Source organism: Pristiophorus japonicus, chromosome 2 (genome assembly GCF_044704955.1).
Source record: "Pristiophorus japonicus isolate sPriJap1 chromosome 2, sPriJap1.hap1, whole genome shotgun sequence".
Taxonomy (NCBI): domain Eukaryota; kingdom Metazoa; phylum Chordata; class Chondrichthyes; family Pristiophoridae; genus Pristiophorus; species Pristiophorus japonicus.
Genome location: NC_091978.1, coordinates 104,575,381 through 104,600,200, shown reverse-complemented (window position 1 = coordinate 104,600,200; position 24,820 = coordinate 104,575,381). Strand labels below are relative to the sequence as shown.

The window sequence follows — 24,820 nt, the reverse complement described above, 5'->3', positions numbered from 1 at the left end:
GAAAAACCTTGCCTACACTTATAAATTAGGAGTAGGGAACAAGAGATGGGGGTGGGGGGGAAAGGGGGGTTTACAAACATTAAACACTTCACTTTTACAAATAAAGAACCATCATCAATAATAAATGATAAATAAATCAATAAATCAACCACTAAATCAATCCAAAAAAAATTAAAAAATTAAAATTTTTAAAAATCAATCAAAATAAAAAATTAAGTTTCTACTCACCTACTGCAGCACCGGGAGCCCTCCAACAGCGTGCTGGGACAGGGCCTCCCCAGTGTCTCTCTCTGTCTCTGTCAGTGTCTCTCTCTCAGTCAGTGTCTCTCTCTCTGTCTCTGTCAGTGTAACTCTCTCTGTCTCTGTGTTTCTGACAGCGAAGGGTAGGGGGAGCGAGGGAGAGGGGATGAGAGGAGGGAGAGGAGGGGGGAGGAGAGGGAGGAAGAGGAGGGGGGAGGAGAGGGGGGAGGGAGAGGAGGGGGAGGGCGGGGGGGAGAGGAGGGAGGAGGGAGGAAGGGAGAGGAGGAGGGGGAGGAAAGGGGGGAGTGGAGGGGGAGGGAGGGAGAGGAGAGGAGGAAAGGAGAGGAGGGGGGGTGGGAGGGGAGAGGGAGGGAGCGTGGGGAGAGATGGGGGAGAGGGTGGAGGAGAGGAGTGGGGGAGAGGAGGGGGACAGGGGGAGAAGAGGAGGGGGGGAGGGGGAGAGGAGGGGGAAGAGGGGAGAAAGAGGAGGGGGGAGGGGGGAAGAGGCTGAACGGGCCGGGCCGGGCGCTGATGACAAGCGGGGGAGGGGGTGGGAGAGAAGGGGGGGGGGGGGAGAAGAGGGAGGGGGAGAGAAGGCTGAACGGGCCGGGCCGGGCCGAGCCGCCGACAACGGGGAGGGGAGTGGGGGGGGAGAAGGGGAGGCGGGGGGGGGGGGGGGGGGGGGAAGAAGGGGGGGGGGGGAGAAGGGGGAGGAGAAGGCTGAACGGGAGGGAGCTGAACAGGCGGGAGGTCCAAGTCCCGATCTTCGCCCGGGGAGCTCGTTCGGCCAGGGCTAAGGTCGGGCCCCTCCCACGCAGCCTCAGAGACCTAGAGCTACTGCTCATGTGCGCACACTCTAGTGCACACGTGCAGAGGTCTCGGCACTGTTTTCAGCGCCGGGACCTGGCTCCGCCCCCGACCCCTTGTGCTGCGCCACGGCGGGCACGAAGATGTCCTGAGGAGCTCGCAGAATCACTAGGTAAGCTTTCGGCGCCCTTTTTATTCCAGAAAGTCGGCGCACCTTATGGAGAGGCGCCGTTTTTCCAGAGGGCGGAAACTTGGGCCCCATGATTCTATAGTTTTTGCACTTTGCAGCAATTTGCCCATATATTTGTTCTTCTATTTCCCTCTGACTGCTTGAAGGTCTATAGTACACTTGCAGTAGTGTGTTGGCCCCTTTTTTGTTCTTTAATTCAACCCATATGGCCTCATTTGATGATCCCTCTAACATATCATCCCTTCTCACAGCTGTAATTATTTATTTAATCAATACTGCGACCCCCCCCCCCCACCCCACTCCTTTTACCCCTCTCTATCCCGTCTGAAAACCCTGTAACCAGGAATGTTGAGCTGCCATACCTGTCCTTCTTTCAGCCATGTCTCAGTAATGCTATAATATCGTACTCCCAAGTGTCAATCTGTGCTCTCAGCTCATCTGCCTTATTTCCTATACTCTTTGTATTGAAGTATATACCATTTAGTATTGCCAAACTCCCCTGTTGTCTATTTTCCAGCTCTTGTTTCCTCTGTCTTCCAAATTGACTTTCTACTTCTACTTCTCTGCTGCCCAATTCCAGCTTTACTTCTCTCCCCCCCATGAATCTATTCTCCGGTTCCCATCCCCCTGCCAAGCTAGTTTAAACCCTCCCCAACAGCACGAGCAAAACCTCCCGCGAGCATACTGGTCCCGGCTCTGTTGATGTGCAACCCGTCCGGCTTGTACAAGTCCCACCTCCCACAGAAACGGTCCCAATGCCTCAGGAATCTAAAGCCCTTCCTCCTGCACCATCTCTCTAGCCATGTATTCATCTTCTCTCTCCTCCTATGTCTGTACTCACTAACATGTGGCACTGGCAGTAATCCGGTGATTACTACCTTTGAGGTCCTGCTTTTTAATCTCTCTCGTAGCTCCCTAAACTCTCCCAGCAGGACCTCATCCCTCTTCCTACCTATGTCATTGGTAGCGGTATGGACCACAACCTCTGGCTGTTCACCCTCTCCCCCCAGAATGCCCTGCAGCCGCTCAGTGACATCCTTGACCCTGGCACCAGGGAGGCAACATACCATCCTGGAGTCACATCTGCGGCCGCAGAAACACCTGTCTGTTCCCCTGACTATTGAATCCCCTACCATTATAGCTCTTCCATTCTTCTTCCTCCCCCCCTGTGCAGCTGAGCCACCTCTGGTGCCGTAAATTTGGCTCTGGCTGCACTCCCCAGAGGCACCATCACCCTCAGAACAGGATACTGGTTGGAGAGCGAGATGGACTCGGGGGACTCCTGCACTACCTGCTTAGTACTCCCCCTCTGTCTGGTGCTCACCCCCTTCCTCTCTGCCTGCAAATTCTTAGGCCGCGGGGTGACCACCTCCTGAAGCGTGCTATCCACGAAATTCTCAGTCTTGCGGATGCACCGCAGTGACTCCAGCCACCGCTCAAACTCCGAAACGCGGAGCTCGAGTTGCTGCAGCTGGAGGCACTTCCTGCACACGTGGTCGTCCAGGCTGTGTGAAACGTCCAGGACTTCCTACAAGCCACAGGATGTGCAATCCACGGGACTGAGCTGTCCTGCCGTGCCTCTAATTAATAGACTCATAACTATCGAACAGAAATAAACTCTAAAACTTAGCAAAACACACCCAGCAGCTACACAGCAATCAGCTGATTTAATTAATGAGGTTTTTTAGATTAGAAATATCACTTATCTATGTTTACTTCTTTAATTGATTTTAATCTTCCCCGAATTCCCACTCTTTCCAAATTCCCAAATCACGGTAATGTTTAAGACCGCTCTGTGCAGATCACTCTGTGCTCTGAAAAACTATTGACTTTTATACTCTTAGGCGCTACACCAAATTTACAAGTGTTGACTCAGCTCCCCTATTCTCTGTGATTAACACCTTTTCAAGACAAACAATTACAGCTGACTGATAGTTAACTGCCACTGGCAGGCAACTTCTGGTGTTCTGCCCTCTCCAGCTGCAGAGCCGTTGACTCAAGCTGGGCTACAGCTCCACGGGTGCCCTCCAGCATCTCAGTTGCCATTATCCATACATTCAACTCTGCGCCATCTTCACTGAGCCTGATCCTGCCCGACACTCGCACTTCCATCAACAGCACTAGACAGCGATCAAGATCAGGAATCTCAGCAATCGTTTCCTTCCCTCGCCCAGGAATGCGGAGGCCAATTGTAACGCACCTCGGATCAGCTAATTCAGTGCATCCTGAGAATCAAACCTGGGATTGTCCACCCAAAATATGCCTTGTTCCTGAAATCGAGAAGATAACTGCTCATTCAATAATAAAAAGACCCAGTCCTCTAATAAGTTTAATCATCTAAACTTTGAACCCTAATTACGTTTTTGAGACTATAAAGGGAGTTAAAATTGATCCATGTCAGTTGTTTTATGATGATTAAGGGTTCAAATACCACTGGAGAAAGTTTGAAAATTAGGCAGGTTAGGAGTCAGTGTCCATGAGATGTGGGCCATCAGCAACAGCAGAATTGTATTCCACCACAATCTGCAACCTCGTGGTCCAGCATATCCCTCACATTGCCATCAAGCCAGGGGACCAACCCTGGTTCAATGAGTGCAGAACAGCATGCCAGGAGCAGCACCAGGCGTACCTAAAAATGAGGTACCAACCTGGGGAAGCTGCAACACATGACTACGTACATGCTGAAAAGCGGAAGCAGCATGCCATAGACAGGGCTAAGCGATCCCACAACTCAACGGATCAGATCAAAGCTCTGCAGTCCTGCCACATCCAGTCGTGAATGGTGGTGGACAACTAAATAACTAATGGGAAGAGGAGGCTCCATTAACATCCCCATCCTCAATGATGGCAGAGCCCAGCATACAAGTGCAAAAGTCAAGGCTGAAGCATTTGCAACCATCTTCAGCCAGAAGTACCGAGAGGATGATCCATAGTGGCCTCCGCCTGAGGTCCACACCATCACAGAAGCCGGTCTTCAGCCCATTTGATTCACTCCACGTGATATCAAAAAACGGCTGAGTGCACTGGATACAGCAAAGGTTATGGGCCCCGACAACATCCCGGCCGTCGTGCTGAAGACTAGCTCCAGATATAGCCTCACCTCAAGCCAAGCTGTTCGAGTACAACTACAACACTGGCATCTATCCGACAATGTGGAAAACTGCCCAGGTACGTCCTGTCCACAAAAAGCAGGACAAATCCAATCAGGCCAATTACCACCTCTTAATCATCAGCAAAGTGATGAAAGGTGTCGTCGACAGTGCTATAAAGTGGCACTTACTCACGAATACCCTGCTCACCGATGCTCAGTTTGTGTTCCTCCAGGACTACTTGGTACCAGACCTTATTACAGCCTTGGTCCAAACATGAACAAAAGAGCTGAATTCCAGAGGTGAGGTGAGAGTGACTGCCCTTGACATCAAGGAAGACTTGCTTCCACTCTAAAAGTGAGTTCTCAGTCCAATACGGGAATTACAGTCTCTGTAACAGGTGGGGTAGACAGTGGTTGAAGGAAAAGGTGAGTGGGACTGGTTTGCTGCATGCTCCTTCAGCTGTCTGCACTTGATTTCTGCATGCTCTCGGCAACGAGACTTGAGGTACTCAGCGCCCTCCCAGATACTCTTCCTCCACTTTGGGCGGTCTTGGGCCAGGGATTCCCAGGTGCCGGTGGGAATGTTGCACTTTATCAAGAAGGCTGCGAGGGTATCCTTCAAACCTTTCCTCTGCCCACCCTAGGGCTCGCTTGCCGTGTAGGAGTTCCGAGTAGAGCGCTTGCTTTGGATGACCAGGTCCAATGTCATCTCCAGTGTGCCAGCGCAGCCTTCGGTCGCCTGAGGAAATACCCCTAAGCTGCCATTCAAAGTAGGATAGGTGAATGAGGAAAAGGATGGGTAAACGTGATTAGAATATTGGCTCGTGTGGAGGGTAAACGCTGACAAGGACTGATTGGACCGAATGGCCTGTTTTCATGTTATAACTTCCATGCCAGAACCTCCACTTTTTTTGGATGTTTAACGCCCACTTAATGCCCATTTTACCGCTGAAATGACGTATAACACCCATTTTGGCACAAAATGGAAACTGGTGGGCATTTTTAGGAAACTTATCGGCGAGCGTCACTTTCCCCATGTGCTTAACGCTGGGAAAAAATATTACCGCCCGCCCACTTTTTTGGGGCGTAATCAGCAGAATGCCCGAAATCAACGCCAGAATATCGCCCACAATATCACTCACTCAAAAAAACGCCCACAAAAAGTGGAACTAACCAGAACAAACGCCAGCGGTGTGGTTGCCATTTGCTAAATCCCATTCTTACATGAGGAGCTGATATCTGAAAGATTTGCCTGAAAGAGCGCTGATGTGAGTGACAACGCTGACACACTGCTGTGTGTGTGCAGCTCAGATATCAATGGTGCCCATCACCTTGGTGTCAGTTAAAGTTTACGTTGATTGATGTTAAGTTATATTTAACCCTTTCATGGTAAGGAATCACCAGTGTGTAACGGCTATCTGAGACAATGCGCAAGGGATTAATTAGGGAAAATAGAGTATGAGAGGAAGCTTGCTGGAACATAAAAACTGATTGCAAAAGCTTCTATAGATATGTGAAGAGAAAAAGATTAGTGAAGACAAACCTAGGTCCCTTGCAGTGAGAATCAGGTGAATTTATAATGGGGAACAAAGAAATGGCAGACCAATTGAACAAATACTTTGGTTCTGTCTTCATGACGGAAGACACAAATAACTTTCCGGAAATACTGGGGGACCAAGAGCCTAGCGAGAAGGAGGAACGGAAGGAAATCCTTATTAGTTAGGAAATTGTGTTGGGAAATTGATGGGATTCAAAGCCAATAAATCCCCAGGGTGTGGTGTTCCTGCACCGTACTACAAACTCACACAAGGCATGTACTGCAGACACAGTCACTACGTGACCTTAACCTTTATTCCCAGGACCAAGGAGTCCTGACCCTGGATGGGGCCTCCCCTTTTATACCTGGAAACCCAGGTGTCTCCCACAAGTTCACCCCCTGTGGTCAGGGTGTGCATTTCTAGGGTATAAGTACAGTGTACAGGAGTTGCATGAAGGTTACAGTTACATGAAGATTACTGTTGCATGATGGTTACATACATGACATCACCATACCCCTTTCATCTTTTTGTGTCAAAGGTTAAGTCTGTCAGGTGGTCGACGCTCTCTCGTGGAGCGCCACAGTTGGAGCTCTGGTGGCTGAGCCTCGGCATGTGTCTCTGTCACCTGAGGTGATTCCGGCCTGTCCGGGCTGGCCGCAGGGACTGTGCATGCTGTGGACTGTACTTGTTGCTCTTCCACTGGCAGTGGTGTGGGTGACATCTCATGCTCTTCTTTAGGTTCCTCCATGTCTGTGCTGAACCTTTTCTTTACTTGGTCCAAGCGTTTGCAGCATATCTGCCCATTGTTCAGTCTGACCACTATGATCCTATTCCCTTCTTTGCCGATTACTGTGCCCTCAAGCCACTTGGGTCCCAAAGCATGGTTAAGAACAAATACCGGGTCATCCATTTCTATACACCTCCCCCTTGAGTTTCGATCATGGAACTCGGTTTGGGACTGGCGCTTGCCCTCAACAATGTCTGCCAGGGTTGGGTGAATGAGGGACAGCCACGTTTTAAGCGTGCATTTCATGAGGAGTTCCGCTAGCGGGACTCCTGTGAGCGAGTGCGGGCGGGACCTGTAGGCCAGCAGGAGGCGCGATAGGCGGTACTGAAGGGAGGGTCCTTGGATGCGTAGCATGCCCTGCTTTATGACTTGGACCGCACGTTCCGCCTGGCCATTGGAAACCGGCTTGAACGGCGCTGTCCAGACGTGTTTGATACCACTGCCCGACATAAACTCCTGGAATTCCTGGCTGGTGAAACACGGGCCATTGTCACTGACCAGGATGTCCGGCAAGCCGTGGGTCGCGAAAACCGTATGCAGGCTCTCCACGGTGATGGATGTCATGCACGAGTTTAATATGATGCACTCGATCCATTTCGAGTATGTATCGACAACGATCAGGAACATTTTCCCCACGAACGGGCCCGCACAGTCTACGTGAATACGTGACCATGGCCTGGTGGGCCAGGGCCACGGGCTGAGTGGAGCCTCCCTGGGGGCATTGCCCAGCTAGGCACATGTCGTGCACCTGCGAGCACAGTATTCCAGGTCTGAGTCAATCCTCGGCCACCATACATGTGACCGGGCAATGGCCTTCATTAACACGATGCCAGGGTGCTCTGTGTGGAGTTCCCTGATGAATGCTTCCCTGCCTTTCTGGGGCATGACTACCCGGCTGCCCCATAGCAGGCAGTTGGCTTGGATGGGGAGCTCATCCATCTGTCTCTGAAACGGTCTGACCTCCTCGGGGCACGTCCTGTGTGCGGGCGCCCAATCCCCAGTCAGGACACATTTCTTTATTATGGATAGGAGGGGGTCCCTGTTGGTCCAGAGTTTGATCTGGCGGGCTGTGATGGGGAAGCCTGCGGTGTCAAAAGCCTCAACGGCCATGACCATCTCAGCGCTTTGCTCCGCTGCCCCCTCGGTGGTGGCCAGTAGGAGCGCTGAACGCATCAGCGCAATTTTCGGTGCCTGGCTGGTGCCGTATGGTGTAGTCATACGCAGCCAGCATGAGAGCCCATCGCTGTATGCGAGCTGACGCATTGGCATTGACAGCCTTGCTGTCGGACAACAGGGATGTTAACGGCTTGTGGTCCGTCTCTAGCTCGAACCGTCTACCGAAAAGGTACTGGTGCATCTTTTTCACACCGTAAACACAAGCGAGTGCTTCCTTTTCGACCATGCCGTATCCACGCTCTGCCTGGGAGAGCAACCTGGAGGCATAAGCCACCGGTTGGAGTCAGCCGTCATCATTACCCTGCTGCAACACACACCCAACCCCGTAGGACGATGCATCGCACATTAAAACCAGTTTTTTACAGGGGTCATACAAGGTCAACAGTTTGTTAGAACACAGCAGGTTCCTCGCCTTATTGAAAGTCCGTTCTTGACAGTCCATCCAAAACCATTCACAACCTTTACGCAGGAGCATGTGTAACGGCTCCAACAATGTGCTTAAGTTCGGCAGAAAGTTCCCGAAATAGTTCAAAAGTCCCAGAAATTATCGCAACTCCGTCGTGTTGCAGGGCCTGGGCGCCCAGTGGATCGCCTCCGTTTTTGATTCAGTGGGCCGGATCCCGTCTGCGGCAACCCTCCTGCCCAAAAACTCAACCTCTTATGCCAAAAACACACACTGGGCCTTCTTCAGCCGCAGGCCTACCCGGTCCAGTCGGTGTAGCACCTCCTCCAGGTTGTGGAGGTGTTCCTCAGTGTCTCGACCCGTTATGAGAATGTCGTCTTGGAATACGATTGTCCCAGGAATGGATTTGAGCAAGCTTTCCATGTTCCGCTGAAAGATAGCTGCCGCCGAACGAATGCCAAACGGACACCTGTTGTAGATAAATAATCCCTTGTGCATCGTGATGGTGGTCAGAAGCTTGGATTCTTCAGCCAGTTCCTGAGTCATGTAGGCCGAAGTGAGATCCAGCTTCGTGAACAGCTTTCCACCTGCCAGTGTGGCAAAAAGGTCCTCTGCTCTCGGGAGCGTGTATTGGTCTTCCAGCGACACTCGGTTGATGGTGGCTTTGTAGTCGCCACAAATCCTGACCGAGCCATCTGCTTTAAGGACAGGAACGATGGGACTTGCCCAGTCGCTGAATTCAACGGCCGAAATTATGCCCTCTCTGAGCAGCCTGTCCAATTCACTTTCAATTTTCTCACGCATTACATACGGCACCGCTCTGGCTTTGTGGTGCACTGGTCTGGCGTCCAGAGTGATGCGTATCACTACTTTAGTGCCCTTGAACATTCTGACACCGGGTTGAAGCAGTGACCCGAATTTTTGTAGGACCTGTGAGCATGAACTTCGCTCCACAGATGAAATGGCATGCACATCCCCCCATTTCCAATTCATCTCGGCTAGCCAACTCCTCCCCAAGAGCGCGGGGCCATTCCCCGGGACGATCCAGAGTGGCAGCCGGTTCTGTGATCCATTATGTGTTACCACCAAGTTTGCACTGCCCAGCACTGGGATGATCTCTTTGTTGTATGTCCGTAGCTGCGTGTCAATGCATTCCAGTTTGGGCCTGCTAGCTCTGTGTGTCCATAGTCTCTCAAATTGTTGGGCGCTCATAAGTGACTGGCTAGCTCCTGTATCCAGCTCCATGTGCACCGGGATGCCATTCAATAAAACTTTCATCATCATGGGTGGCGTTTTAGTGTATGAGCTGTGGACGTCAGCCACGTGAACCCGCTGAACTTCAGCATCCATGGCTTTTCCCCAGGCATCATCCAGCATTGCTTACCCCTCATCTGGTTCCTTTGTCTCGCAGATTAGCCTCGCTACAGCCTTTTTGCACATCCTGGCCAAATGTCCACTGACGTTACAAATCCTACAGGTATATTGCTGAAACCTGCAGCTTTTCGCAGTATGTCTACCTCCGCACCTCCAGCATGAGCTGAGATTGTTGTTTACAAAGGGACTGTTACCAGGCATTCCTCTCTGATTGCCCATTTGGTTGTTTCTAAGCACTCTGATGGTGGGTGTTAATGGTCCCATCGCGGGACTCATTGTTCCTCAAGCTGGCGTGAATTGCCAATCCCCTTTCCATTGTCCTTGTTGCGGGCCTACCCTAGATTCTGTTGCTGCCTGGGCGTTTTTGAAATGCCCTTGCCTGCCTGTGGGGTCTCTAGCCGCGTTCACAATGTTAACTCCCTTGTCCATTGCCACGTTGGGACCAGGGCTGCGCGCGTAAATTAGCTTGGTCTCCTCTTCCCCTGTCATGAAGGTCTGAGCTATCAACACCGCCCTTTCTAATATCAAGTCCTTGGCCTCCATGAGCTTCCTGAAAATCCTGGCGTGATTAATGCCCTCAATGAAAAAGTCCCTTAACATCTCCCCTCTGCAGGCGTCTGTGAACTTACAGAGACTGGCCAAGCACCGCCGGTCCGCAACAAAGTCCGAGATGTTCTGACCCTCCCGACGCCGGTGTGTGTCGAACTGGTGCCGGACCATGTGTACGCTACTCGCCGGCTTGAGATGCTCACTGATCAGCTGGCTGAGCTCTTCAAAGGAGTTGTCCGCTGGCTTTTGGGGTGCGAGCAGGTCTTTCATCAGCGCATACGTCTGTGGACCACAGCTGGTCAGTAGATGCGCCCTCCGCTTGTCAGTCGCTGTCTCTTCCAGCCAGTCCTTTGTGACAAAGCTCTGCTGGAGTCTTTCCACAAAGTCATCCCAGTCCTCACCCACACAGTAACGTTCCTCTGTGTTACCGGTGTCCATCCTCGTGGTTCGGTGATTCCCGTTTCTCGTCGCCAAATGTGGTGTTCCTGCACCGTACTACAAACTCACACGAGGCATGTACTGCAAACACAGTCACTACGTGACCTTAACCTTTATTCCCAGGACCAAGGAGTGCTAACCCTGGGTGGGACATCCCCTTTTATACCTGGAAACCCAGGTGAGGAGTGTCTCCCACAAGTTCACCCCCGTAGTCAGGGTGTGCATTTCTAGGGTATAAGTACAGAGTACAGGAGTTGCATGAAGGTTACAGTTACATGAAAATTACCATTGCATGATGGTTACATACATGACAGTCAGGGCCTGATAGTCTGCATCCCAGAGTACTTAAGGAAGTGGCCCTAGAAATAGTGGATGCATTGGTGATCATTTTCCAACAGTCTATCGACTCTGGATCAGTTCCAATGGACGGGAGGGTAGCTAACGTAAGACCACTTTTTAAAAACAACAGGGAAAGAGAAAACAGGGAATTATAGCCTGATGTTAGTAGTGGGAAAAATGTTGGAATAAATTATGAAAGATGTAATAGCAGCGCATTTGGAAAGCAGTGACAGGATCGGTCCAAGTCAGCATGGATTTATGAAAGGGAAATCATGCTTGACAAATCTTCTAGAATTTTTTGAGGATGTAACTAGTAGAGTGGACAAGGGAGAACCAGTGGATGTGGTGTATTTGGACTTTCAAAAGGCTTTTGACAAGGTCCCACACAAGAGATTGGTGTGCAAAATTAAAGCACATGGTATTGGGGGTAATGTATTGACGTGGATAGAGAACTGGTTGGCAGACAGGAAGGAGAGAGTCGGGATAAATGGGTCCTTTTCAGAATGGCAGGCAGTGACTAGTGGGGTGCCGCAGGGCTCAGTGCTGGGACCCCACTATTTACAATATACAGCAATGATTTAGATGAAGGAATTGAGAGTAACATCTCCAAGTTTGCAGATGACACTAAGCTGGGTGGCGGTATGAGCTGTGAGGAGGATGCTAAGAGGCTGCAGGGTGACTTGGACAGGTTAGGTGAGTGGGCAAATGCATGGCAGATGCAGTATAATGTGGATAAATGCTTTGGTGGCAAAAACACGAAGGCAGAATATTATCTGAAAGGCGGCAGATTAGGAAAAGGGGAGGTGCAATGAGACCTGGGTGTCATGGTACATCAGTCATTGAAGGTTGGCATGCAGGTGCAGCAGGCAGTGAAGAAGGCACATGGCATGTTGGCCTTCATAGCTAGAGGATAGAAACATAGAAAATAAGTGCAGGAGTAGGCCATTCGGCCCCTCGAGCCTGCACCAAAATGAATGGCCCATACAGGGATTGAACGCACGACCTTGGCATTATCAGCACCACGCTCTAACCAACTGATCCAACCAGATTTGAGTATAGGAGCAGGGAGGTCTTGCTGCAGCTGTACAGGACTTTGGTGAGGCCTCACTTGGAATATTGTGTTCAGTTTTGGTCTCCTAATCTGAGGAAGACGTTCTTGCTATTGAGGGAGTGCAGTGAAGGTTCACCAGACTGATTCCCGGGATGGCAGGGCTGACATATGAGGAGAGACTGGATCGACTGGATCTGTATTCACTGGAGTTTAGAAGAATGAGAGGGGATCTCATAGAAACATATACAATTCTGACGGGACTGGGCAGGTTAGATGCAGGAAGAATGTTCCCGATGTTGGGAAAGTCCAGAACCAGGGATCACAGTCTAAGGATAAGGGGTAAGCCATTAGGACTGAGATGAGAGAGTTGTTAACTTGTGGAATTCTCTTCCGCAGAGAGTTGTTGATGCCAGCTCGTTGTATATATTCAAGAAGAAGTTGGATATGGCCCTTACGGCTAAAGGGATTAAGGGGTATGGAGAGAAAGAAGGAAAGAGGTAGTGAGGTGAATGATCAGTCATGATCTTATTGAATGGCGGTGCAGGCTCGAAGGGCCGAATGGCCTACTCCTGCACCTATTTTTCTATGTTTCTATAAGGTTATGTTCAATAACAAAAATTTATTACCAACATTGGTCTGAAATCATGTATCACAGCCAGTAACACCCAACCCCTGCCCACACCCCACTTTTTCTACCACTGACATAAATCACATGCTCAACATGTCCCGCAACGCAGGATACAAAGCAGGAGCATGGTCCCCAGCCCCCATACATTGCAACAAATTGCATACACTGAGATGGAGATGTAACACAGCTATCACCTGCGCACCTGCACCTCAATTTCCTTCCCCCCTCTCCTTCTCCCCACCTCTATCCCTTCCCTTCCTCACTCCACGGCCGAGGTGCTCCTCAGGTGGTGCCTCATTGGGGGGGACGATGGAAGATGCGGTGGTTGCACGGGTACGGGAGCGGGGGGCTGCCGAGGGGGCAACATTCTGATGCAGAAGCAGGATCTTGGTCCTTGCTCTCATCTGCCATTCGCAGTGGTGATGCGGAACCTAGGGATGGAGTGTCGCACTTGGGGACCACTGGGAGGCCTGTAGCAGCAGTGTTCCTGGCTATCGCATCCAGGGACTCCGCCATGTGCGGAATGTACTCGGGCATGGTGGCCAGCTGTCGGGATATGCTCCCCTAAGCTTCGATGAGCTGGTCACCAACGTCTACAGTCCTCCTGGACAACTGTACTATCTCTCCGCTGTCATGTCGCGCTCGTGGAACAGACATGCCGCGTCCAAGAGGCCTACGTGGGGTCGGCGCCGTCCTGGGGACTAATGGGGTGCCCTGTGGAGAAATGCTTGGGGCCAGTACCTCCCGAGTGGAGGAGGGAATGACCAGAGGACCACTAGATGGCCTTGGGGTGGAATGGCTTCTGGAGCGTGGCAATGCAGGTTCTTCGAAGTCCGCGCTCTCATCCATCGAGAACAGACCCAGCGGATTGACGGACGACAATCGGAGCTCCTCAGCACCAGATGTAGTAGGATCGTCCGCCGACTCCTGCCCCGTGCCCCACCTTCTGGCCTCTGTGGTCTTGCCAGGGGCCGCGCTGCTGGTTGAGCTGCAAAACACAAATGTGCTTATTGGAGGAGAAAGGATTGCTCGGGTGACAAGGTGAGTCCAGCGCTACACACAGCATATGCACGACAAAAGCACCACCGCTCTCAAAATCACCACAAACATCACATTTCATGACCATCAACACATTGTGCATTGCAATGATTTTCATTAGGCCAGCATTATTTCTACGACAATTTTAGAAATCGTCTATCATATATGATTATTCGGTTATGAGAGGGTGTGGCATCTTTAGACTTTACATGATGCAATGGTGTAGGCTTTACTCACGTGGCATCACTTCAGGGTCTGCAGATGCATCCGTGGCTGTCCGGGGGTGCTTCCCCACAAGTGCGAGCAGCCGCTCCTCCATCTCTGTGATTTCGCTGGGGACTGGTGGCCCCCCTCCACCCGTTCGCCTCTGCACGGGCCTCATCGTCGATATCTTCTTCTGTAAAAGGTGACAGGACGACATGGCATGAGATCATTGCATGATATCATTGCTAGGTACTGTCACAGAGACTGATACAACACATAACCGACAGATGTAATCATGATTATTATGAAAATTATCATTCTTTACCGAAAGACATACACCGTGACCGCAGGCTTTGAGTAAAACATTCCCGGTAAAAGTGAAAGACCTCACTTCTGCTGATAGTCACTCATGACTGTTACAAATCAAATTATATAAATACGTAAGTACATGTAAATCAATGTAATACTTACTCTTGCGGATCCCACAAGGTCGTTCCATCGTTTGTGGCATTGGTTACCCTCACGCACCTCTTTGGTCGCCGACGAGACCACCTCTGCTAACTCGGTCCATATCCTCTGGTAGGCCTTTGATGTGGGCTTCCCACACCCTCCCTGTGTCAAATCACCCCAGCATAAGGGAGGCATTTGCCTCGTCCGAGAACCTCTTTACTCTTTTGCACCCTCCAATGTGCTCCTCTCCCACCTCACTGCTCTCTCCAGCGTCAGTCTCCACAGCGTGCTGTGATGCCTCCTCCTCTCTCTCCATTATAGGCCAAATTCGGTCAAATATGTGGCTGGTAACAGCTAATTTTTGATTGCCTTCTTGCTGTGAAGCTCTAAAGTCTCCCTCCTACCTCTCAAAGCAGCCACACCACACCCAGTCACGCCTTCAGTCCCTCTGAGCTCCTTCTCTGTCTCCTCTTCTGCGCATGTCATGGCGACCTTTGACCTCCAGAATTGTGGGAATCGAGTGTTGCCATGCCGTTGCCAAGGTCGGTCACGCTTTACGGCAGAAGGTCAAAAAAATTTAACGCTGCCGCCCATTTTATATCGCTCGCGGTAACGCCCGTTTTCAAAAGTAGAGACTAGGTGGTTTGAGAATAGGCGAGAAGCCGGTGATCTGAAAACCCTTTTTTACCACCCACGCCAGAAATATCACCCATTTTTGGGCGTTAACCACAAAAGTGGAGGTTCTAGCCCCATGTATTTTCTGTGAATAGCAGCAGAGTACTGTGCGACTGACCGACTTAACTAAAAATGGGAGATAAATTTTACATTAAAACACCACATTACATTTCATGCATCAGGAAAAACCTTGAACTTTAAAAAACAAATTGAAATAAAATAATAATTGAAATGTAGAAAAGGATTAACAACAGGTCACATCATCTTGGTTTACTGTATCAGTCTTAAACATTGACAATGAGTGCCACCTGCTGGCTGCTAAGACACACTACACCATTAAATTGTTTTGAAAACTATTGTGGGACTGAGACGCAACAACAATAACAACTTATATTTATATAGTGCCTTTAACATAGTAAAACTTCCCAAGGCACTTCACAGAGCATTATTGAACAAAATTTGACACCAAGTATTGGGACAGGTGACCAAAAGCTTGGTCAAAGAGGTAGGTTTTAAGGAGCATCGTAAGGAGGAGAGCAAAGTAGAGAGGCAGAAAGATTTAGGGAGGGAATTCCAGAGCTTAAGACCTAAGCAGCTGAAGGCATGGCCGCCAATGCTGGAATGTTTAAAATTGGGGATACACAAGAGGCCAGAATTGGAAAAGCGCAGTGATCTCAAAGAGTTGTAGGGCTGGAGGAGATTACAGAGATAGGGAGGGTCGAGGCCATGGAGGTATTTGAAAACAAGGATGACAGTTTTAAAAATGAGGTGTTGCCAGACCGGGAGCCAATGTAGGTCAGCGAGCACAGGGGTGATGGTGCGAGTTAGGACACGGGCAGCAGAGTTTTGGATGAGCTCAAGTTTACTTAGGGTGGGAGATGGGAATCCAGCCAGGAGTGCATTGGAATAGTCAAGTCTGGAGGTAACAAAGGCATGAACTGAGGCAAGGGCAGAGACGGGCGATGATACAGTGGTGGAAGTAGGCGGTCTTAGTCATGGTGCGGATATATGGTCGGAAGCTCATCTCGGGGTCAAGTACAATACCAAGGTTGTGAATAGTCTGGTTCAGCCTCAGACAGTTGCCAGGAAGGGGGATGGAGTCTGTGGCTAAGGAACGGAGTTTGTGGCATGGACTGAAGATAATGGCTTCGGTCTTCCCAATACTTAGTTGGTAAACTGGATGTCGGACAAGCTGTCTGACAATTTAGAGACCGTGGAGGAGTCGTGAGAAGTGGTAGTGCTGTAGAGCTAGGTGTTGTCAGCATACATGTGAAATCTGGCATAAAAAGACAGAATCTTGTGGGTATGAACACATATCCCTAGTAAGACTGGGAAATATTACTGGGAGATGAACCCTTAATGATAAGAGCGTTAAGCAAACAACTATCCACCATACTGTCAGATAGACATGCATTTAAAAAAAACACGATGCTATGGTGCCTACGCTAGGGATCCTTTCCACGACCCAGCCTTTCCCACCTTCCCATCAGATAGAGTGAAAGCAAGAAATGAGCAGTAACAGGAATGCAATATTTACATGGCTGTTATTCCCCTGTAACATGCAGTGAAATAAAATCCAATGTTGTTCACATTGAATCACTTCAATCTGCTAATCACAAGGGCCTGCTGTACATTGTTATCCACAAAGAGGCTCGTCGCCAGCAAAAACATGTTTATTGAAAAGTTAACTTTCCTTTCTCTCAAAAGTTCTGGAAAGCATTGTTGTCCCACAACTACACTGTTCAAAATCCTGCAATTCAGCTATCCCCAAATCCACAGCACAAAGACTTCTTGGGGCTGAAATTGCCCCTTTTTTTTTAAAGAGCAGTTACCGCCTCAAACGGGGCGGACATTTCAACGATCGGGCCATTGCCCTCTTGATTTTTTGAGGCGCAGAACCTGACCGCCCGCTCCTGTGCAAACGGCAGTAGTGACGCCACAAGAACGCTCACCGCCTGGTCCCCGCCCGGAAGCAACATTGCCCCCAAAAAATCCTTCCACCACTTGTCGATGCCCCCGACAGCTTTGCGTGGTGGGAACCTGCCAGTAGCTGGGCGGCGCGACTGCCCTGAAAGGGGAGGACACATCACCGCGGCCGACTCTGCAATCAGCCCGACAATGGTGGCCACGGGTTAAAACAGGCATATGATAAGTATAGGGGGTCTCAATCAATGGCAAAGCCACCTCGAACTATTTCCTTGCATCCTTCACCACCCACATGCCCTAATTCCCTTCCACCCCACTTCTTCCTGCATCCACCCCAAGAAGAAATATCTCCCCCCAGTTGCTTACAACTGCACTTCCAACAACTTTCCTTTCACCTTCCACTCGCCATAATACCTTTGCAGCCATTAAGTTGCACAACCACTCCCTCACTTCCACTTTTGATGCTCTTGGCCGCAATACAAGATTCTGAAGGGGATTGACAGGGTAGATGCTGAGAGGTTGTTTCCCTTGGATGGAGTGTATAGAACTAGGGGGCACAGTCTCAGGTTAAGGGGTAGGCCATTTAAGACAGAGATGAGGGGGAATTCCTTCACTCAGAGGGTTGTGAATCTTTGGAATTCTCTGCCCCAGAGGGCTGTGGATGCTGAGTCTCTAAAAACATTCAAGGCTGAAATAGATAGATTTTTGGAGTCTAGGGGAATCAAGGGCTATGGAGATCAGGCAGGAAAGTAAAGTTGAGGTTGATGACTAACCATGATCTTACTGGATGGCGGAGCAGGCTTGAGGGGCCATATTGCCTACTTCTGCTCCTATTTCTTATGTTCAATGAAACCTTCATGGCCGTTTCCCCTGGTTTGGCCTGCAACTTACTTCCTTTAAGTGCAAAGATGCTGACTTGAACATATATAGTGCACAACTGGCTTGGCCATTCATCACCAGATCAGACTGGACCATAGCAAGCTTCGCCAAGCCTCATTTAGACATTTAAAGGTGGGGGTGTATATAGAAACATAGAAACATAGAAAATAGGTGCAGGAGTAGGCCATTCGGCCTTTCTAGCCTGCACCGCCATTCAATGAGTTCACAGCTGAACATGCAACTTCAGTACCAAATTCCTGCTTTCTCGCCATACCCCTTGATACCCCTAGTAGTAAGGACTACATCTAACTCCTTTTTGAATATATTTAGTGAATTGGCCTCAACAACTTTCTGTGGTAGAGAATTCCACAGGTTCACCACTCTCTGGGTGAAGAAGTTTCTCTTCATCTCGGTCCTAAATGGCTTACCCCTTATCCTTAGACTGTGACCCCTGGTTCTGGACTTCCCCAACATTGGGAACATTCTTCCTGCATCTAACCTGTCTAAACCTGTCAGAATTTTAAACGTTTCTATGAGATCCCCTCTCATTCTTCTGAACTCCAGTGAATACAAGCCCAGTTGATATAGAAAAGGCAAATGGGATTCTCAGTTTTAAAATAGGGACACTGAATATAAAAGCACGCAAATTATGTTGAATTTGAACAAGATGCTGGTCAGGCTACAGTTGGAGTACTGTATGCAGATATCTGGGCATCCCAAGGTAATGAAAAGTATTATATATGTAAACTTGTATTTACTCTGTACAGCCACCAGAGGGCTCATTCCCTGGAGTCCCAAGGGATCCCATAATCCCTTGGGAGCACAGATATTTAAGGAGGCTTCACAGGTTGGAGAGGCACTCTGGAGATCTGCAATAAAAGACTACGGTCACACTTTACTTTGAGCTCACAGTGTTCAGTCTGACTCTTTCTCCATACTCAACAACTGGCGACGAGATACAGTTGGGAACTCAAAGATGCAGAGAACAGTGGGCATCCTGGAGAAATTTTCGGAGGGAGATGATTGGGAAACTTTTGTGGAGCGACTCGACCAATACTTCTTGGCCAATGAGCTAGATGGGGAAGAGAGCGCTGCCAAACGAAGGGCGATCCTCCTCACCGTCTGTGGGGCACCAATGTATGGCCTCATGAAGAATCTGCTCACTCCATCGAAACCCACGGAGAAGTCGTACAACGATTTGTGCACACTGGTCCAAGAGTATTTGAACCCGACGGAAAGCGTTCTGATGGCGAGATACCGGTTCTACACTTACAAACGATCTGAAGGCCAGGAAGTGGTGAGTTATGTCGCCGAGCTGAGACGCCTTGCAGGACATTGTGAATTTGAAGGACATTTGGAGCACATGCTCAGAGACTTTTTCGTACTTGGCACTGGCCATGAAACCATACTTTGCAAGCTTTTGACTGTAGAGACCCCAACCTTGAGTAAGGCCAAAGCGATAGCCCAGGCGTTCATTGTCACCAGTGACAATACGAAGCAAATCTCTCAGCACACAAGTGCTGCTACAAGTACTGTGAACAAAGTGATGTTGTTTTCGAATCGTAACATACAGGGCAGGTCACACATACCTGCAACTACACGTCTGCAAATGGCTCAGAGTCCACCATCAAGGGTGATGAATGCAAGGCCATTAACACCTTGTTGGCACTGTGGGGGTGATCATCGGTTCCATTTATGCCGATTCAAAGGATACGTTTGCAAGGGCTGTGGAACAATGAGACACCTCCAACGAGTGTGCAGGCGAGCTGCTAAGCCTGTTAAACCTGCAAACCACCACGTTACAGAGGAGGACAGATCCACGGAGGATCACTACGAACCAGAGCCTCAGATAGAGGAGGCAGAGGTACATGGGGTGCACACATTCACCAAGAATTGTACCCCGATAATGCTGAATGTTGAACTAAATGGACTCCCGGTGTCAATGGAGCTGGACACGGGCGCGAGCCAGTCCATCATGGGCAAAAAGACTTTCGAATGGTTGTGGTGCAACAAGGCCTCAAGGCCAGTCTTAACTCCAGTTCGCACGAGACTAAGAACTTACACTAAAGAACTGATTCCTGTAATTGGCAGTGCTACCAAAAGGTCTCCTACGATGGAGCGGTGCACAAGCTACCACTCTGGGTGGTACCGGGCAATGGTCCCATGCTGCTCGGCAGGAGCTGGCTGGGAAAGATACACTGGAACTAGGACGACGTCCGAGCGCTATCGCCCGCTGACGACATTTCGTGTGCCCAGGTCTTAAACAAATTTCCTTCGCTGTTTGAACCAGTCATCGGGAAATTCCAAGAAGCAAAAGTGCAGATACACCTAATTCCGGGGGCGCAACCCATCCATCACAAGGCGAGAGCAATACTGTACATGATGAGAGAAAGGGTAGAGATCGAGCTAGACCAGCTGCAACGAGAGGGCATCATTTCACCAATCGAGTTCAATGAGTGGGCCAGACTTATTGTCTCAGTCCTCAAGGGAGACGGCACTGTCAGAATCTGTGGCGATTACAAAGTAACGATCATCGTTTCTCCCTGCAGGACTAATACCCACTACCAAAAGCCGACGACCTCTTTGCAACGCTGGCGGGAGGAAAGACATTCACGAAGCTGGATCTGCCTTCAGCCTACATGATGCAGGAGCTGGAGGAATCATCGAAGGCCCTCACCTGCATCAACACGCACAAAGATCTTTTTGTTTGTAACAGATGCCCGTTTGGAATCCGATCAGCGGCGGCGATATTCCAGAGAAACATGGAAAGTTTACTGAAGTCGGTCCCGCACACTGTGGTCTTCCAGGACGACATCTTGGTCACATGTCGGAACACAGTCGAGCACCTGCAGAACCTGGAGGAGGTTCTTAGTCGACTCAACCGCGTGGGGCTCAGGTTAAAACGCTCCAAGTGCGTTTTCCTGGTGCCTGAAGTGGAGTTCCTGGGAAGGAGGATTGCAGTGGACGGCATCAGGCCCACCAACGCTAAGACGGAGGCAATCGAGAACGCACCGAGGCCACAGAACGTGACGGAGCTGCGGTCGTTTCTGGGACTCTTGAACTGCTTTGATAACTTTTTACCGGGTCTCAGCACACTGCTAGAACCACTACATGTCTTAGTACGAAAAGGGGGCGAATGGGTTTGGGGCAAAAGCCAAGAAAATGCCTTTGTAAAAGCGAGAAAATAGTTATGGTCAAACAAATTGCTTCTGTTGTATGATCCATGTAAGCGTTTGGTACTAGCATGTAATGCGTCATCATATGGCGTTGGGTGTGTATTACAACAAGCTAATGATTTTGGGAAACTGCAACCATTGCCTATGCATCCAGGAGTCTGTCTAAGGCCGAGAGAGCCAACAGCATGATTGAAAAAGAAGCGTTAGCGTGTGTCTATGGGGTAAAGAAAATGCATCAATACCTGTTTGGGCTAAAATACGAATTGGAAACTGACCATAAGGCCTGTTTTCCGAGAGTAAAGGGATAAATACCAACGCATCGGCCCGCATCCAGAGATGGGCGCTTACGTTGTCCGCATACAACTACGCCATCCGTCACAGGCCAGGCACAGAAAACTGCGCCAATGCTCTCAGTAGGCTGCCATTGCCCACCACGAGGGTGGAAATGGCGCAGCCTGCAGATCTAGCCATGGCTATGAAAGTATTTGAGAGTGAGCAATCACCCGTCACTGCCCGGCAGATCAAAACCTGGACAAGCCAGGATCTCTAGTCAAAAGCTGTGTGCTTCACGGGAGCTGGTCCAGTATCTCAGTGGAAAAACGGGAAGAGATAAAGCCGTTCCAGCGGCACAAAGATGAAATGTCTATACAGGCAGACTGCCTTCTGTGGGGCAATCGAGTAGTGGTCCCCAAGAAGGGCAGAGACAGCTTCATCAATGACCTCCACAGTACCCACCCAGGCATCGTAATGATGAAAGCCATAGCCAGATCCCACGTGTGGTGGCCCGGTATCGATGCGGACTTAAGAGTCCTGCGTTCACAGATGTAATACATGCTCGCAGTTAAGCAATGTACCCAGGGAGGCGCCGCTAAGCTTATGGTCTTAGCCGTCCAAACCATGGTCTCGGTTACACGTCGACTGTGCAGGCCCGTTCTTGGGTAAAATGTTCCTTGTGGTTGTAGACGCGTACTCCAAGTGATTGAATGAGATAATGTCGACTAGCACGTCTGCTCCCACCACTGAAAGCCTGCGGGCAATGTTTGCCACACACGGCTTACCAGATGTCCTGGTGAGCGACAACGGGCCATGTTTTACCAATGCTGAGTTGAAAGAATTCATGACCTGTAACTGGATCAAACATGTCACATCTGCCCCGTTTAAACCAGCATCCAATGGTCAGGCAGAGAGAGCAGTGCAAACCATCAAGCAAGGCTTGAAGAGGGAACTGAAGGCTCACTGCAGACTCGCCTATCCCGAGTCCTGCATAGCTACCGCATGAGACCCCACTCACTCACTGGGATCCCACCTGCTGAACTGCTCATGAAAAGAGCACTTAAGACAAGGCTCTCGTTAGTTCACCCTGATCTACATGAACAGGTAGAGAGCAGGCGGCTTCAACAAAGTGCATACCATGCTAGTGCAAATGTGCCACGCGAGATTGAAGTCAATGATCCTGTATTTGTATTAAATTATGGACAAGGCCCCAAGTGGCCTCCCGGCACTGCCGTGGCCAAAGAGGGGAGCAGGATGTTTCGGGTTAAACTTTCAAATGGACTCATTCACCGGAAACACTTGGACCAAATCAAACTCAGATTCACGGACTACCCTGAGCAACCCACCTTGGACCCTACCTTTTTTGATCCCCCAACACACACACCAGTGGCAACCGGCACCACGGTTGACCACGAAGCAGAACCCATCACCCACAGCAGCCCAGCAGGGCCCAACACACCAGGCAGCCCAGCAAGGCCAGCTGCACAGCAGCCCAGTGAGGGCCAACAAATGATTCAACAACACCAGCTTTCACACCAAGACGATCAACCAGGGCAAGAAGGGCCCCAGATCAACTCACATTGTAAATAGTTATACGATTGACTTTGGGGGGGCGCGGGGGGGAGTGTTGTTATATATGTGGACTTGTATTTACTCTGTACAGCCACCAAAGGGCTCATTCCCCGGAGTCCCAAGGGATCCCATAATCCCTTGGGAGGACAGGTATTTAAGAAGTCTTCACAGGTTGGAGAGGCATTCTGGAGACCTGCAATAAAAGACTACGGTCACACTTTACTTTGAGCTCACAGTATTCAATCTGACTCTTTCTCCATACTCAACAAAAAGTATCTCAGCCCTCAAAAGGAAAATTAAAAGTACCTTGTGTCAAATCCTCTGACAATGGCTCCCATTGATTTTGCAGTACCTGCTGCAGAGAGGCCAGCGACACCGCCACCAATAATCAGGACCTACATCAAGGCAAAAATACAAAGGTCATTGCTGCACATCTTTGGTTTCAAAAAGTTACATTAAATATAATTTGACAAAAAGAAATTTGTGCTAGTTTCACGTTTTTGATTCCGACATTGACATTCTCAGAGATGAGAGTTAAGCAAAAAAATGGGAACAGAGAGATGATTGGAGAGAGCACGGAAGATAAGGAAGAGAAAGAAAGGGGGAGAGGGAATGGGAAGAGAAAGGGGGAGAGAGAAAAGAGCAGAGAAGGGAGGACAGAGAATGGGGCAGAGACAAAGGGGAAACAGACAAGGGCAGAGAAAGTGGAGGCGGTGGGGGGGGGGGAGCGAGAGACACAGAACATATGAACAGGAGTAGGCCATTCAGCCTCTGAAGTCTTTTCCGCCAGTCTCAGTTCATGGCTGAATACCTCAATTTCAGAGAGATAAAGGAAGGGAGAGAGAGAGATAGAGATAAGGGAAGGAAGAAATAAGGAGGAGAGAGAGTATAAAAGCGAAAGGGAGAGTAGAAGGGAAGTGGGAGATTAAAGAGAGAGGGTAAAGGGACAGAGAGATAAAGATAACTAGATGGGGCAGAGGAAAAAGGGGAAGCAAGATAAGAGGAAAAAACTTTAGTCTGATGCCTTCAATTTTGTTTCAAACTGCCATAAGATGGCCTTTATTGTTCCTAAAATTTCTTCGGGACGATTTTCACCGGCTCCTTTGTTTATTTTTATGACTCGTTCACAGGATGTGGGCATTGCTGGCAAGGCCAGCATTTATTGCCCATTCCTAATTGCCCTGGAGTAGGTGGTGTTGAGCCGTCTTCTTGAACCGCTGCAGTCCTTGTGGTAAAGATAACACAGTGCTGTTAGGGAGGGAGTTCCAGGATTTTGACCCAGCGACAATGAAGGGACAGCGATATATTTCAAAGTCAGGATGGTGTGTAATTTGGAAGGGAACTTGCAGGTGGTAGTGCTCCTATGGTCCTGCTGCCCTTCTCCTTCTAGGTGGTAGAGGTCACAGGTTTGGAGATGCTGCAGAAGAAGCCTTGGTGAGTTGCTGCAGGTCATTGCTGCAGATACGCTGAAGATGGTTAGGGCTGGGACACTGCCCTGTGGATCTCCTACAGCAATGTCCTGGGGCTGAGACGGTAACAACCACAAACAACTTCATTTGTGCTAAGTATGAATTCAGCCAGTGGAGAGTTTTCCCCTCGAATCCAATTGAGGGCAGGAAAAAAGAGTGGGAGAGCTATAGTGATAGGGGATTCTATTGTAAAGGGAATAGATAGACGTTTCTGCGGCTGCAACTGAGACTCCAGCATGGTATGTTGCTTCCCTGGTGCAAGGGTCAAGGATGTCTCGGAGCGGGTGCAGGACATTTTGAAGAGGGAGGGTAAACAGCCAGTTATCGTGGTGTATATAGGTACCAACGACATAGGTAAAAAACAGGATGAGGTCCTACAAGACGAATTTAGGGAGCTAGGAGCTAAATTAAAAAGTAGGACCTCAAAAGTAGTAATCTCAGAATTGCTACCAGTGCCACGTGCTAGTCAGAGTAGGAATCGCAGGATAGCTCAGATCAATACGTGGCTTGAGCAGTGGTGCAGAGGGGACGGTTTCAAATTCCTAGG

At 49.6% G+C, this 24,820-nt stretch overlaps 1 protein-coding gene across 2 annotated transcripts in view; it reads right to left on the bottom strand.

Moving 5' to 3' along the window:
* Positions 1 to 24,820, bottom strand: part of LOC139240186 (NAD(P) transhydrogenase, mitochondrial-like) — a 286,175-nt gene that overhangs the window by 156,682 nt on the left and 104,673 nt on the right. For both annotated transcript variants that reach the window (XM_070868615.1, XM_070868624.1), the window contains exon 6: positions 23,111 to 23,199. In XM_070868615.1, coding sequence (XP_070724716.1) covers positions 23,111 to 23,199 — 89 coding nt within the window. The remainder of the gene's footprint in view (positions 1 to 23,110; positions 23,200 to 24,820) is intronic.